We start from the raw sequence: 16,363 nt of genomic DNA, 5'->3' as shown, positions 1-16,363 counted from the left end.
GCGCCGCGAGCCGGCGGGTCAACGACCCCGGACACGGTGTGTGCGACACGCCGACACGGCGACTCACTTGTCCTTCTTGTGGATGTGGAAGTTGAGGGCGTGGCTGAGCAGCAGGCACAGCATGGGTCGCAGGCACTTGCCCTGCCCGTCGAAGTAGTACTGGGCGATGGTGTACAGCTCGTCATGGCTGGTGTGGCGCCGGAGTTCCTGCAACAGCGACACGGAAATCAGCAAAAACCTATGGGGTTGGCGGTGCAGGAGGCCGAAGACGAAGAACAGAGATCGTTGCTCTGCCTCTCTAGCGCCCTCACGGGACGACATGAGTGCGAGAGAGACAGAGCGCCAAAAACAGTTCGGAAACCACCGGCCGCGTCATCGGGGTCACGGCATGTCACTCCGCGCTTATGCCGTAGGCCCAAGCCTGGCACGGCGTTAGTTGTAGCGCCCCCCCCCCCTTTCCGGGTCCCGCCGGCCCGTGACGCATCAAGCCATTCACTCATTCGCTCGCTCATTCATACGGAGGTGAACGGGTCGGCCGTCCGGCGTACGCCGCGCACGCCGCGTCCCGAGCAAGTGAGCAGTGCCTCTCCAGCTCGCTCTCCAGCCACTCCCACGGCGATTCGGCGGCACGATGCTCTCCAGCGGCGGACGACTCACACACACACACACGCGCCTTTGACGCAACGCGCATCGTCATACCGCTCGATCCAGTCGTGCGTGGGAACGCGGGCCGCCGTGTCAAGGCCGCGGCGTCGGGCGGGGCGGGGCGGGGCGGGTCCCACACTCACTCCAGAGCCGCTCCAGAGAGAGGAGACGACTTCCCTCTGGCTGGAGGAGGAAGAAAGGCAGCCATTGTGTAAACGCGGCAGGTGGCGGGGCCCAGGCGGGGCCCTCGCGGCGACCCCGCGGCGGCGGCAGTGCAGGCACAGTGCAGGCACAGTGCAGGCAGAGCGGCCAGGGCGGCCGGGGCGGCAGCGCTGAAGGCGGACCAGGTTCAAGTTCCCACGGCGGCAGGACACGGGCGCGTCGTGTCAAGGGCACGCCGAAGGGACCGTGGCGGCCGCGGAGGGCGGGGCGGGCACGACAGTGGGGGCGACCATCGGCAAAAGACTCGCTTTCTTATCAAGGAGGGGAGGGGAGGAATGGAACGCTGGTTGCGACAAGCGTGCCTAACGCGCGAACGCGCACGCGCACTGCATACCCGTCCAGCCAAGCGACAAGCACGCACGCGCACGCGCGCACTCACACACACTCACACAGACACACACTCGACCTTTTCTATCGCCCAATCGCACACGCGCAGGCACGCGGCGTGTCGCCAAAGCGGTCGCGCGTCGCACTGGGCCAATCTACACCTGTGCGTCGTCCTCGTCCATCCTTCATTCATTGGCTCCTGCGCGCCTCGGCGGGCAGGTGCCGCGGCCACGCGCGGTGCGGGGCGCCTTACGCGGAGGGCCTCGTAGACACGCGCGGCGCCGGACGGCGGCAGGGCCAGGCGGGCGGCGCGGTGTTGGCCGACGACGCCGTCACTGTCAGCACTGCGCGTTAGCGGCCCAGCTCGCCCTGCCTGCCGGCCCTGCTCCCAGCCACCATCCCGCGCGACGTTCCGCAAAAAGTAAAAACGAGGCGCAACGCGCCGCGTGCGTGCTAAACGCGCGACAAACACACGTGCCAAGAAAGAGCGCTCGGCGCCGCCATCGGAGACTTGAACGCAAGGTGGACCAGTGACTCCCGACTCCCGCCACGCCCCGCCGCCCCACCCCGCCATTCCGCCACGCGCCACCGGACACGGACTCGGCCGTCGTCCTCCCCGCCAAGCAGTGCCAGCAGTTGTGTGGAGTTGCATTGGCGACCGTAATAGAGACGGGACCCCAGTCCGCCAGTCCCCGCAGCAGCAGCCGGCTCGGTCCGGGGTCCGGTCCAGGATGACGCTGTCCCGCCACCGCCCCCTCGGCCCTCGCGCCGCCCCGCGCCGCCCCCTCCACGCCACCGTTTCACTTTCAGCGGCGGCATTCCCGACACCAGATCCCGGACGCAACCCCTCCCTGCTACTCCCTGTCGCTGCCTGCCAGCCCGCTTGCCCGACGCGAGTCCACGAGGCGGCCATGAGTCCACGAGGCGGCCCCCATGAGTCCACGAGGCGGCCCCCATGAGTCCACGAGGCGGCCCCCATGAGTCCACGAGGCGGCCATGAACAGGCGGCCCCATGGTAACCCCGGCCACGGGGTGGCGGGGTGGGAGGCGGCTAGCTCGGGGGTAACGCTCGACGAGGTACGCGGCACCGCGGTGTCGGTTCGCCCTTTCCAAAACGCGCGACCGGGGGTGGGCCCCGGCCCCCCAAAAGTGCGCCGGCGGTGGGCCGCGAACGCAGTGCGCGCGTTCGCCGCGTTCGCCGCATTCGCACAGGACGAGAAACAAAAGTGCCGTCGTGCCAGCGCATACACTGTTACTGCACGATGACGCACGTAAACCAACACACTCGCAGACGCGGCCAACGTGTATGCGAACCGAGTCCACTAGAATCTCGCCGGAGCGCTACGCCTGGACACACATGCGCGCACACATGTAACACACACACACGCGCGCGCGCACACACACACACACGCCAACGCCCCACCGGAACTGGGTCAATGGTCGTCCCCAAGTCAGCCGATACACCGTCGGGGCACCGGGCCGCACCAGGCAGGGGTTCGCTCGGAGAATAAAACGAGCGGAGGCTGCCGAGCGATGCCGAACATCGCGTTCGTCTCTCCGTCTCTCTCGCACTCACGGGGCGCTCCGTGTAGGCGAGAGAGAGAGAGAGAGAGAGAGGAGAGAGAGAGAGAGAGAGAGAGAGAGAGAGAGAGGAGAGAGAGAGAGAGAGAGAGAGAGAGAGAGAGAGAGAGAGAGAGACAGAGAGAGGGGGGGAGAGAGAGAGAGAGGGAGCGACGACACGCTGCGTGGAATCAGACTGCGCTGCACACAACACATGATGCCGCAATCACCCTTTTCCCATCGCTGCAATTCCCCGTAAACCCCCAAAACAAAAAAGCAAAACATTCTCTTTTTTTACCGCATATCCTTCCCACGCCGCCCGCAGCCCGCAGCGCCGTTTTTGTTTTGTGTGGCTTCGCACCAAAAGGCACGCCAATATTTTCCCGCCCGCGCCACGCCAGCAGCGCAGCAGCGGCACGCCGCCACGCGTTGTCGTTTTCCTTTTCGTTTTAATTTCGCCAACATAACACGCAACATAACGCAAGCAGGCCGCCCCGCGCTCCGGCCGTTGTGTCGCCGCGTCGCCGCCGCGGCCGTCCCGGTGTTAAACATTTCCTCATCGCGGGCCTTTTTCTTTCCACGCGCGGCCGGCGAGGGGCCCAAGGGACCCAAGGGGCCCGGCCCACCGAGGACCGAACAACGCGGCCCAATATTTATCAGGCGAGGCAAACAGACGAAACAAAACGGCGAGAGGGGCCTTTTGGCATGTTGCAGGGCGGCGAAGCTCTCGGCTGCCTGCCAGCCCTGCCAGTCCGGCCGGACGACCAGAGGGGGGAGTTCCAACCAATGCATTTCCAGGTGTACAAACATCTCGCAGACGGAGCGCGCTGCAGGCCATTTTTCATAAAAGTGAAACGATGACAAACTGACTGCGACGCCGGTCATTTCATTTGGCTCAAGTCGCTGGACGACAGGTTCACAGGTGCACGCGGACGCCGCGGAACGCACCCAGCCTCTCTCGGCCACGACTAACCCGCGACGGCAGTGCCGCGGCACGGCGACGACGCACAAGCTCGGAGGAATTCCCGACAGTACCGCCCAGTGTACCGACCGAGGAAGGGCCGGCGGCGGCAACACGGCAAGGTTGTCTGGTCGGCGGCGCGGCAAGGCGCGCGGCGGATTCTCGAGTCAGATCACTTTCGCAACACACCAAATCATCGCTCGCCTGCCGTAGCCTGCCGCCGCGGCGAGGCGGACTGGGCGGGGCGGGGCGGGGGGGGCGGGGCGGGGGGCGGGGGGGAGAGGGAAAGCGCGCGGGACGGGAACCAGGCGGAGCAAATGAGCCAATCAATGGACGCGCCCGTCGGCTGGCCGCAGGCAGGCCCGGCGCACGGGGCGGCGCGGCGGCTCTGCCTGCCTGCCGGGCGCTCTGCCGGCCTGGCCCACCCTGGCCGAGGCCCCGGCCCTGGCGGCCGCTCACCTCCTGGATGTCGAAGTGCACGTTCTTGAGGTCGTCGTCCACGAGCTGGTAGGGGTCGACGCGGTACTCGGGTAGCGATCCAGGCTGCTGCGACCGCACGGAGCTGAGCAGGCGGCTGCCGGGAACGGCCGTCTGCAACACACATTGAAACACAGTTAACTCGAGTTTGGAGTGATGGCTGGGCCGGCAGGGTAACAGGAAGCGGCCACCTGGAGAACACATTCAAACGCCGTCAAGTTTGGGGTGACGGCGCAGTAAACGGCGGGCGGGCGGCCAAGGCTGCCAAGGCCGGGGGCCGCGCCTGGAGGCCGTCAAGGGCAAGTTCGTAACCGCGGCGCGGCGGCGCGGCTCGCGGCGGCGACGTTCGGGACGCAGGCAGGGCGAGGCAGGGCGAGGCAGGGCGAGGCAGGGCGAGGCAGGGCGAGGCAGGGCGAGGCAGGGCGAGGCGCAGGGCATGCGGGTGGGCCGCGAGGATGCAGCGGTCCAGGCGGTCCAGCCTGCCGAGGACTCGGGACGACCCAACGGCCTTCCCCCTCCAGCCGCATCCAGCCGGGTCACTCCAGCCGGGCCGGGGCCCAAGGCCCAAGGCTGCAAAGGCTGTGGGTGTGGAGCGACAAGGAGCCCCCTGCCGCCCTGCCGCCACGCCGCCCTGCCCCCGGCGCACCGAGTGGACAAGTCCGGAATGTGAAAGTGGGTTCCTTTTAAAAGAGCATGTCCCAAAACAAAGGCGCGACGTCTGCGGCCGAAGACCGAGGACGACGAGGACGCCGAGGACGGACCGGCGCACCCAGCACCCAGGGCACCTGCTGCAGCGAGCGCCGGTACTCGGGGCCCTGGAGGCCCAGCTGCAGGTGGGAGGTGGGTGGATGACCCTGACGGCGCGGCTGGGCTTTCAAACGGCCTCACAGTGGACCAGCTCGCCGTCATCGACGCGTAGTCCCGCCACTGTCAAACCTGTCCAGAGGAGCCTGGTCGCCACGCCGCCACGTGGGCACCATGGGCACCGGCAGCGGCAGCAGTCGGCGCAGGCGGGGCAGGCCGGGCATGCCGCCTCGCCACACCCTGTTCCCTGTTCCGTTCCGGAGCGCGACGTTTATCCACTTTCGTAATGCGAAGTGACCCCCACGACGGCGAGGTGCTCCGGCCGCCTCGGCGTGGCCAAGCCGGCCGTCTGGGGACTACCGGTGGGCGAGACTACCGGCTGCGTCGGACCGCGCCAGACCGCGCAGGCCACCCACCCCGCCAAGGCACTCGCTGGCGTTCCGGAGCGCCCCATCTCAGATTGCACTATCAGAGGCGGGCGTTTTACCGGCCAGGGCTACAGCCACTACACTGCCACGGCGAGACAGAGCGGCGCAGAGCAGCGCGACCATTTTGGAGAAAGTCACGTCAGTCAGGCCGAAGCGCGGCGGCACCCTGTGGCACGGCGGCACGGCGGCACGGCCATGGTAGGCCACGACATGGCCCCATGGGGCTTTAGGGGACGCGGCGCGTAACTGCGCCCCCAGTGCCTCGCAGATGCGGCGGTCTGCCCGCGCCCCCGGCCCGGCCACTCGCCCACTCGGACGCACACCGTTGGCTTTGGGCCCGTCCCGGCCCGTCCCGGCCCGCCGCTGCAGTGCGGCCGGTGCGGCCAAATACCACTGGAAAATGGTTCAGTCTTCCAGGACTCCAGCCGAGCGAGATCCGCGCCCACCAAGTGCACGAAGGCTCACACGCTCCCACGGTGCACCGACCGGGACCCACCGGGTCTCCGACCGGGTCCCCGACGCGCCGTTGCATCACCGACCTGCTAGGGCCAGCCCAGGGCAGCCCAGGGCAGCCCAGCCCCGCCTTCCAGCCCGGCCGATAAAAGGAGTAAAACAAGAATGGGCCCCGCCGGGCGGCGCGGGGCTGGACTGCCTCCGGCTGCCTTAGGCCCTTTCTTCCCCTTCCCCCAGATTGGCCCCAAGGTCGGCTCGGCCCTCGGCTGCCCTCGGCTTGCCGGGTAGGGAAAACCTGTTGGTCCCCAAGGAGCGCCGTGTGGCGGTGCGGCCGGCAGCGGCGTAGCCGACGCCCCCGCCCCGCGACCCCGCGACCCGCAGCACCGCGCAGCACCGCGCAGCACCGCGCAGCACGGCCGCCTTGGACAGTGGCGACACGACGTGCAAGCCACCGCGACCGCAGCCCGCAGCCCGCACCGGTCCAAAGCTGGTCCAGAACCAGTGGCGCAGCCTGGGTGCAGCCCCGACCACAAGCACCCCGTCGCCGCGGAGCTACGCCACTGTGTTTACGCCCGGCTGCGGGTGGCGCGGGGTGGTGGGGGGAAGACGCTCCGGCCGCCCCCATACACGGCGCCTAGCCAGCCTGAGCCAAGGCGCAGCCAAGGCGCAGCCAAGGCGCACCGGAGTAGAACATGATCTAGCCTGGCAGGGCCGGGCCGGGCCGGGCCGGGCCAGGCCGCCGGAGAGGACAGCACGCTTCCCCTTCCTCGGGCGTTGCCTTGGGCCTTGCCTTGGCGTTGCGCCACACACTACCCCCACCCACGCCTTCTTCTTTCTCCCAGGGTCAAATGCTTTTCACGAAACACGACGGAGCAGCCAGCCAGCTTCCGTCCAAACACCGCCTGCAGATTCCAGGCAATTCCAGGTGTGACGAAGATGCTACGACGAGCCGCGGAGCGCTGGACCTGGAAGCCCTGGAATTCTGGAAGTCAGGCATCAACGCGGCCACGCGGCGCGGCCCGCCCACCGGAGTCTGGACCTCTGGAGTCCCGGGGACAGGACAGGTTGCGGCGTGGCTCGGCTCGGCCACCTCGGCGCTGCGCCGGACCGCGCCACGCCGCAGCGCGCCACGCCACCGAGCACTTTCACTGTACTGTGGACTGTGGACAAGCCCGAGCACAACCGGCGGCCACGCACCTTGCGCTGCTTCGCGCGCATCAGAGGCTCATCGCCGCCACACGCCGCGACGCCCCGCGAGTGCGAGAGAGACCGGCTCTGTTCGGGAGGGACAGCGCGGAGCTGCAGGCCGCGGCTGTGGCCACAGCCTTCGGAAAAATGAGCCGTTTAAGTGCAGGGCTGGACGGCTGGATGGGGTGGGAGCGCGTACGTCAGCAATTGGCCTTGGGGTGCCCGCCACCGCCACCGGCCTCGCCAGTGGCGTGCCCCGCGTGCCAGTGGCGTGCCAGTGGCGTGCGGTCCGGCGGCCGGCCGCGAGGCAATGCACTCGAGCCGCGAGTCGCTGGGGCCGGTGGGCCGGTGGGCCGGTGGGCTCAGCCAACTGCGTCGACCGCGTCGCTGGAAACCGGACGCGGCGCCCAATCCTGGAGAAGCGGGCTGCGGGGCTTACAAGCAGGCCGGGCAAACTCAACATTCACTGAGGTTTTGGGTGCCCGTAGCTCGTAAACTGCTGGAGACAAACAGCTATACACACGCTCTTAAGTTTAAAATTTAATTTCGAATTTTAGTTACCATATGCATAACCTTTTGATCCCTTGCTGTTTACGAGAAAGAACTCCAAAAATCTCAAAAACTGACAAGTAGGCCCTGACTTACTCTAGTGAGGATGAGCCGGGCGACACGGCCGAAACCCAAAATTCACTACGCCGCCGACTCCCGAGGGCTGATTCCGAGCGTGGGTCCCAGCGCGGTCTCTCTCGCACCCACGCAGGGCTCCCCACGAGTGCAAGAGAGAGAGAGAACCGCCGCTGTGAATCGGGGCTGCAGCCAGCGCTGCGTGCAGTGCACTGCAGTGCAGACCCAGTACCGGCCGATCGATCTAGCCGAGGCGACGTTCGGACAACCCGCCAAACCGGCTGCTGCTCCGTGGGACAACGGACCAGATGGACGGCCCGGCATGCAGCACCGTCGCGGTCGGGCCGCCCGGGTCGCCCGGGAACCGCCAGGACGCCGTCAGAACACCGCGGTGGAATCCCCCCTCCCCGCGCTGTAAAACCAAAACCTCAACAGGCCGAGCGCGTCGGAGAAAAACCACCCCCACAAAGGCGGGTGACCTTAGAGCTTCGTCGCTCTGTCTCGCTCGCGCCCATCCGTGGTGCCTCATGAGTGCGAGAGAGACAGGGCGATTAGGCAGGCCAGAGGACCACCCTGCGCCGTTTGTCGCAGCGGCCCCGCATGGGCCACACGCAGGGTGGCAGGGGCGCGCACGCACAGTCGCATCACCTAATCCCCGCCGACTGGTTACCCTTGACATCGGAACGGAATCGGCGCAGAGAGCCGCCGCCGTAACCAAGACGATGAGGGCCCCGCCGCCCCGCCCCGCCCCGCCCCGCCGCCCCGCCGCCCTCCCACGGCGGGGACCCCCGCGCGCCGCAGCCGGCCACGGAGTACTCGGGGCAGCAGGGCGGCACAGCGGCGACAGCGGCACACGGCGCAGAGCAGAGGCCGCGGAGGCCATCAGCGCCGCGACGGTAGCGACGGTCGCGACGCGAGACGTCGTCATGGCAGGCATGGCGCACCACAACGCTCACAACGCCGCCCCGGTCTCCGCGGCCTGCCCGGCATGCCAACAGCGCACTCTGCCGAGGAATCCGAAAATAATCGGAAAGGTCGCTGCGTTTCTGCGCGCGATCGCGCGTGTGTGTGTGTGGTGTGTGTGTGTGTGTGCGAGTGTGTGTATGTGAGTGTGCGCGCGAGTGCGTGAGTAAAGAGTGTGTGTTCGTGTGTACTAGAAGGGGGACATGACAGCCCGGGGCGGACCAAGCCATACAGGGGCGGGGCAGGCGGGGCTGGGTGGGGCCCAAGGTGAGCATATAGCGGTGGACCGCTGCATATCACAGCAGGCCGTTTAGTCGGCCAGTCCGTCCTCGCTGCCGCCACGCTGCCCGGCTGCCCGGCCGTCGGCCCCTCCAGGCCTCCACTCCGGCAGTCAGCCGGAGCGCCTGCGAAGTCCGGGGTAGGCCACCCTCAGCACCCCTATAAGGCACGGGTAGGCAGCAAGGCAGACAGCCCGCCTGCAAGTTGGCAAAACGAGTGTCATGGCATGGCAGGGCTAACTTCCTACTGTTTTTCTGGAGCCGCCCCACCGCGTCGCCGCGCCGCGCGCGCCTCGGGGGCCGGCACCCAGCAGCCACCGGCCCGCCAGCCGCCCCGCCAGCAGCCCCGCCACGCCCGCCACGCCCGCCCCGCCGGCGGCCTGTCCGGCCACGGCCACGGCGCGGCGGTTGCCAAAGGCGCGTCCAGCAGGATGACGTCAGGAATGGCCGGAATCCGGCAGACGGGAAAGGATTGGCGGCGGAGGGGGAGGGGAGGGGGAGGCAGACGAGTGAGGCATCGCACCGTGACGCACTTTTACTTTCACCGGGGGAGGGGCGCGGCGGGGGTGGCGGGGGAGGCGGGCGGGGTGGGGGCAACGAACGTCCGAGGCGGTCCGAGGAGATGGGAGGCCGCGGTGCTGGCGGTGCGGCTGTCCGCGGGGCGCTGGCCATGCTCATGCTGGCCGTGCTGGCCGCGGAGGGCGCGAAGGGCGTCTGCGTCTAGCCGGGGCCAGGCCGGGGCCAGGCTGGTCGGGGCAGAGGCAGGAAGCCAGGCAGCCAGACAGGTGCTCGGCGGGAACGGGCCCCGAACGGGCCGACCCACGCGCATAAGTGATTTTTGTCCGTTTCTTTCGACGCGGACGGACAGGCATCGGGCAGCGCAGCGCAGAGGCGGGTTTCCTCACGCCACTGAGAAATATCGGATGCTGTCCGGCCGCAGGGCGGCCGCAGGGCAGCGCACCACGAGACCGCCGCCTTCCTGCTTTGCATCGGCCAGGCTGATAGCTGTCCGAACCCGAATTCCGTTCCAGGTCCAGACAAATGCCCGGTGTGGCAGCGTCCCGACAAAGCCGGCTGAACGCGCCATGTTCCGACAGAGAAGCCCCCCCCCCCTCTTTCCCACCACGCGCTCCGCGCCTAATTTGTCAGCTGATGCCATAACAATAAATATTTGGCCCGTGACTCTGACAGCGCGCCGACGGCGGCGGTGCAGCGGCGGCAGACTGGTTCCCGACGGTGCTTCGTCGCTCTGTCTCTCTCGCACTCCTACGGCCCTACGGTGCGCCCCATGACAGCGCGACCACGCCACTGTCCGCTGGTCAGGCAGGCCGACGTACTCATGGACGGCCGCCAGCCCCGCGATCGCCCGCGATGGACCTGCTCTGCCACTCATGCGCTCCGCGCGCCACTCGCTTTAACGCCACACTGTATGTATGGCGGCGAGGCGCGGGCTTCCCTTAACGGAGCAACAATGGGCGGCCTTCGCTTCCCTGCGTTTCCAGCAGCATTTAGCCTCCGTTTCACGACTTTGACCTACATGGCGGGCCGGCCTACGGGCGGGACAAGTGCACGCCGATTCACGCTGTCCGTCCGTCTGTCCGGCTGCCAGTGCGTTTGGCGCTGACAGATAATAAGTACTAACCGCCCGTAAAATATGTCTGAAAAAAATCAGGGCAATTAGCGCTGGTCAAAAAGGGGGCTGGGCTGGCTCGACTCGCAATGCTCGAGCGGGTCGTAAAAAATAAAGACTCCGCGCACCGCGAGGCACCGCGAGGCACGGCACCGCACTGGCGGAGCGCGGACCACGACAACCTTGCGAGTCCCAGTCGCCTTGCCGGCCCCGCATATTTACAGCATTCCGCGGCGGATATCCAGTCGGTCCATAATGCCGACGTCGCCGACGTGCAGCCACATCAATTGCCAAATCGATCACTGGCGCGCACACACAGACACACACACCGACGGGGACGGGACGCGTCCACGAGCACCGGCACATACACACACGCGCTCACACCAACGCGTGCACTCGCCCGCAGCAGGAACCCGCGACCCAGTCAGCCGCGGGCGTCCAAAAATTTCGAAAGAAGCGCTGCGCTCCAACCAAAGGTCACCCGAGCAGCCAAAAGGCTGGTTCCGACGGTTCCGACGGGCGCGACCTTGCCGGGGACGGGGACGGGGACGGGGAGGGGACGGGGTCGGGGACGGGGACGGGGACGGGGAGGGGGGACGGGGACGGGGACGGGGACGGGGACGGGGACGGGGTCGGGGACGGGGACGGGGACGGGGACGGGGACGGGGAGGGGGACGGGGACGGGGACGGGAGGGGGACGGGGACGGGGACGGGGACGGGGAGGGGGTCGGGGACGGGGTCGGACGGGGGAGGGAGGCGTCAAGCCAGTCAGGCCGTCGTCGGCTGGCTGCGGGCTGGCGGGCGGAAAACGCCAAAGTCGGCCCGCTTCTGCAGTGCTGCGTAGAGTTATGATTCCACGCAGAGCGCCCGTGTGGAACGAAAGTCTGTAAAGTTGTCGTAGTTTTGTCGTTATTCTCACGATGAATTAACATCAAATACACTTCGTAACTACGACGAAATAACGTCAAACTGAGCGTCAAACGCGTTTGGCGTTAAACAGCAGGTAAATTTGAAGTTTTTTGTCGTTAAAGTGGTCCGTTTTACGTCAAAAAACTTCAAAATGACGGTGGTCCCTGGAGCAGCGAGCCAAAACAGAAGCCTACTCGCCGAGTATCGAAACCGAGACCCTAGCCCACCAACGCGTTGGAGGACAAGTGTCGGAGTTCGAAGCCGCTCGGCCAAAGCGACTTGTGGCGGTCGGAGTGCATCGACGCGAACTGCTTCGCCTCGCGCTTCCCGCTCTCGCATTTTGTCGCAGCAACTAGAGCACTTGATCTAAGTAACACTACCTGGTTCCTGGTTTCCAAGGAACTCCTGGAAATCCCTTCCATACGTTTATGGGAAACCAGGAATCGTTTTTACCGTGCTTGAATGTGTTAGTAACACCAAACTGATTCAAACCCCAAGTAGCGTTACTTAGATCAAGTGCTCAAGTTGCTGCGACAAAATGCGAGAGCGGGAAGCGCGAGGCGAAGCAGTTCGCGCGATGCACTCCGACCGCCAAAAGTCGCTTTGGCCGAGGGGCCCGAACTCCGCCCGTCCTCCAACGCTTTGGGGGCTAGGGCCCGGGGTCGTACTCGGCGGTAGGTTTCTGGCTCGCTGCCCTGGACCACGTCATTTGAATTTTTTGACGAAAAACGGCCATTTTAACGAAAAAAAAACTTAAAATTTTAGCGCCCCGCTTTTGACGCCATTTTGACCGTGGCGAAGTGTATTTGATGCCGTGGAAAACGAAAAAACTACGCCCCAGACTTCGTTCCACCGGGCGGCCCCATTTTCCCCGCACCCGGGACGCCCAAAGGTGCGAGAGAGGGGGGGAGAGGAAACCCCCCGCAGCTAGAATCTCGCCGGAAACACAGAATAGAGGCGTGTGCGTTTGGCTTTGGCCCGGCGGGGAGGGGGGAGGGAATTCCCTATGCTTGCTTGTTGCAAGCCGCGCCCCCCGGCTGCGCCCTGCCAGCCCCGCCTCGCCTCGCCCTGGCGGATGTGCCGACACCACCGACTCGGCCGACTCACTCAATCCACTTAGCGCCAGGCCCCAAACTAAGGCAGGGCCTTGGATCGAGCCGCGCCGCCGCACCTTACGGTGTGCCGTATCAACCAAGCGCCAAATCGGCGACGCGCTGCGATAAAGGCCTGAACGAATTTGCCGCTCTGGTTGCGAGTGCCAAGCGAGCGCCCCGCCGGCCTCGCCTCGCGCTTTCTCCGGGTGATTAATGAGTGTCAACCCGCGAGGGGGGGGGCACTTTGGGGTGGCTCCGCACCGCTCCGCACCGCTCCGCACCGCTCCGCACCGCTCCGCGCGTACTCGCTGCGACGGGGCGCGCGCCCCGCGAGTGCGAGAGAGACAGCAGCATACTGTTCGCGCCGTCGGCCAGGCCATCGGCCCGCTGGCAGTCAGTCATCCTCGCAGTCATCGCACGCGCGCGCCACGGCGACGTTCACGACGCGCGCGGGTTGCACCGGTTGCAGCGGCGGCGGCGCAAAAACCTCGAACCGCCGCTAGAAAGAAGGCGACGCGTTGCTGCAAGCGCTGCAAGACCGCCGCCGGTGGTGTACGGTGTGGTGGCCCCCCGGGGATATCGCGATAATTAATGCCAGGCCGGCTTTGGCGCGGCGCGGAGCACTGCGGCCGCATTTCGACCAAAATGCTCGCAGTACCGCCACGCTACGCTCCAGCCTAGCGGCCGAAGGCTGCAGCAGACTGAGAGTCGTTTTCGTCGCTCTGTCCCTCTCGCACTCATGGGGCGTAACCGTATAGGTGCGAGAGGGACAGAGCGACGAAAACGACTTTCGGAATCAGTCTACAGCCGCCGGATCACACAGCCAGGCCCACGGCATGGCGATCCACATCCTCACATTACACACTGCCACCACACCACAAGTCAAGCCGCGACGAAGGGCGCGCCGGGGAGCGGGAACGCAATGCCCGGCAAGGCCCGGCAATGCCACACACTCGCCGAACGGCCGGCCGGACCACACCGGCCAGCGGCCACCATATCCGTGACTCATTACATACAGGCCCACCCCGCCCCGCCCCACCCCCCCAAGGCCGCCTGCCGATCGCGTCATTCAAGGAGAGCGAAACCACGAGTACACGGCATCGACGGCACATTGCACTAATGACCTGGCCGCCAAAAAGATGGCCATGCAGGGGCACGGTGGCGGGGCGGGGCGGCGCGGGGCGGGGCGGGGCGGGGCGGGGCGGGGCGCTGGTACAGGGTCCAGCCGTCTAGCCACCGAGGCGGCCCCTCCAATGATACGGAACGGTGAACACTTCGGGGTGCGCACCGGCCGCTGGAGGAGAGACACGAGATTTTTGTGCGCTCACGACTTCCGATACCTTTGATTCTTCCAACAGATTCTCATATGTTTTTCAAGTTGTATCTGTCCACTTCGGCAATTTCCGATCATTTTCCAGGGACTTTTCATTCACCCCGACATTTGTGTAGAGTTCCCGATAGGTTTCCGAACTTTTCCCGAACGGTTCCCGGCGTTGACTTCTCGCACGGTGCGCGCACAGCCCCCTGCCGGCCCGGCGGCCCGGCGGGCTGGCCGTTGAGCAGCGCTGCTTTCTACTTGGGCTCGGCTGGGCGCGGCCGGGCCGAGCCGGCGGCCCTGAGGTGGGGAACCATGGGGAACAGGCAGAGGCCGAGGCTTGGCCGTCTTGGCCGAGGGGCGGAGGCAGGGCGGAGGCCGCGACGGACGAGGTGCCATTTAGGAAGGCTGGCCGTCGTGCCGTCGTCCACACACCGGCCGCGCCGCCGGGCCGGACCCGCCGCCGCCCCTCGACGAGCCGTTGGCGCGCCCCGCCCTGCGACGACAACCTCAGCGACCGCCAGACCGCGCGACGACGCGCACCCCGGACGGCAGCCGGACGGAGGACGCCGTTGAGCGACAGGGCGGCGGGGGGGGGCGCGGCGCGGCGGGGCCCCCGGACTCCAATCCGGACGGACTTTGGTCCGGCCTGCCTCCACATGCCTGCACCCGGACGCGGCGGGGCGGCCCAGAGGCCCAGCGACAGGTGTGGCGACCAGAGGCGGCGCGGCGCGGCCGGGCGCGGCGGGAAAAGAAAGAGAGGGAGAAAATAAGAAAGAGGAAAGGGGAAAGAGGCCGAGGGCGGCGGGCAGGGCGGCGGTGCGCCACTGACCCGACTCAAACCGAGCATCACCGTAACAAGTTAGCTGCGATCCGCGAGACGGGCCGCCCCGCCCCCGCCCGCCGCGCCAAGGCCGCCGCGGTGACACTTTCGTCCGCCCCGAGCCCCGCGTGTGTGTACCGTGTACCACACACGGCGCTAACGAGTCGCGCAACAAAATTAGAGCACCGGGGAAGGGGCGGGGGAGGGGGATCACTTTTTCTATCACTGCGATAGGAAGGCGCAGCGCGCGGCTCAACGCGGCAAAGCGGCGGGGAGCTGCATCGCAATTAGCGCGCCGCTTGGCCGTGATTGGTTATTGGTGAGAACTGAGCTGCTTATCAGCGGCCAATCAAAGCGCAGCGGGGCGGGGCGGGGGCTCTCACCTGCAGCGTGCTGCGCCGTGCTGCGGCAGGTAGGGCCCGTTACATAAGAAACTCGAACCTGCGCTTCAAAAAGCCGCCACTGGCCCAGCCGCCCAGCCCGCGGCCTCAGAGAGGCCCTCTGCAGTGTGCACGCACCGGACGCAGCGGCGGCGTGGCATCGCGGCAGCCAGCGCCGCGAGATCGTGCGAAGAGTGGATCTTGATCAGGCCTATTCAGCCATCGCCCGATTGGCGGCTTGGGAGGCTTGGCGGCCAGCTATCGCGCTCAGCCAATCGGCGCCCCCCGCGCAGCCCCCCGCGCGGCCCCCCGCACAGCATCCCTCGAACAATGGCCATGCGGTACTTGACCGCGGCCAGGAAGCGCCGGGCTATGCGCCGGGCCGGCAGGCCGCACGATCGCGGCGGGAAAGCCGCGGCGACACGGCCGGAAAAGGGAAACGGGAAAAGGGAAGGGAGTGTGGAGTTCCCCGGGGGAATTCCCCGACTAGGTCCGCGTCGTCCGCGTAGAGGGCGCCGCCCTTTGACACCATCCATAGCGCCTGCAGGGCCTGCAGGGCCAGCGGGCCAGCACGGCGATGGAGCGGAGCAAGCGGAGGCTGGCCGCGTGTTCCGCGTTCCCTCGGGACGCCGCGCGACGCCGCGCACATGGACAGACACGCCGGACATGGCCCGGGCCGAGCAAAACGCACACGTATCCTCCACAAAACGGTCTTCGCTCGCGCCGCGCGGGAACGAGGCGGGACAGCGCCGCCAGCGCGCGGCAGAGCGAGAGAGAGGGAGAAATCCGTGAGCTAACAGAATTCGAATACAACAACTTTCACTCGAAGAGCGGTTGTGAGTAGCACTTGGTTTGATTCCCGCTCTGATCAAGGGGCGGCCCGGCCGTCACTCCGTCGCCGCGCGGATCGCCATCGGCAGGGCGATCGGGCCGTTTCAGTGAAAAGGACAAAAAAGGGCAAAAAGGGCGAAGGAAAAAAGATTTCTTCAAAACAAATGTACACCTGGTGGGAGAAAGGGAAGTCCTACCTCAACCAAACCAAAAATAAACATACAGTTTTGGACTCGCGTCTTTGAAAGGAGGTCCTTCCCCAGGATACACACTTTTAAGTCAGCATGATTAATTTACTTTACTCATTATTTTACCTCCTGATTGGAAACTTTCAAAAAACAAATATAAGGTAGATGACCTCCTATGGTCAAGCAGAAACTCAGAGGGACATTCGACGGGAGCCATGTTGACGAACGGAGGATAAGTGCAAATTTGAAATTGGGAGGGAAAA

The 16,363-nt window shown here is 66.2% G+C and overlaps 1 protein-coding gene across 1 annotated transcript in view; it reads right to left on the bottom strand.

Moving 5' to 3' along the window:
• Positions 1 to 16,363, bottom strand: part of LOC117649124 (decaprenyl-diphosphate synthase subunit 1) — a 29,912-nt gene that overhangs the window by 12,761 nt on the left and 788 nt on the right. Inside the window, exons 2-3 of the mRNA XM_034391582.1 lie at positions 4,175 to 4,306; positions 68 to 207 (exon numbers count right to left, since the gene is read on the bottom strand). Of these exons, the coding sequence (XP_034247473.1) occupies positions 68 to 207; positions 4,175 to 4,306 (272 nt within the window). The remainder of the gene's footprint in view (positions 1 to 67; positions 208 to 4,174; positions 4,307 to 16,363) is intronic.

Source organism: Thrips palmi, unplaced genomic scaffold (assembly GCF_012932325.1).
Source record: "Thrips palmi isolate BJ-2018 unplaced genomic scaffold, TpBJ-2018v1 HiC_scaffold_4, whole genome shotgun sequence".
In the NCBI taxonomy this organism is placed as follows: Eukaryota; Metazoa; Arthropoda; class Insecta; order Thysanoptera; family Thripidae; genus Thrips; species Thrips palmi.
This window is presented reverse-complemented; position numbering and strand designations above follow the sequence as displayed.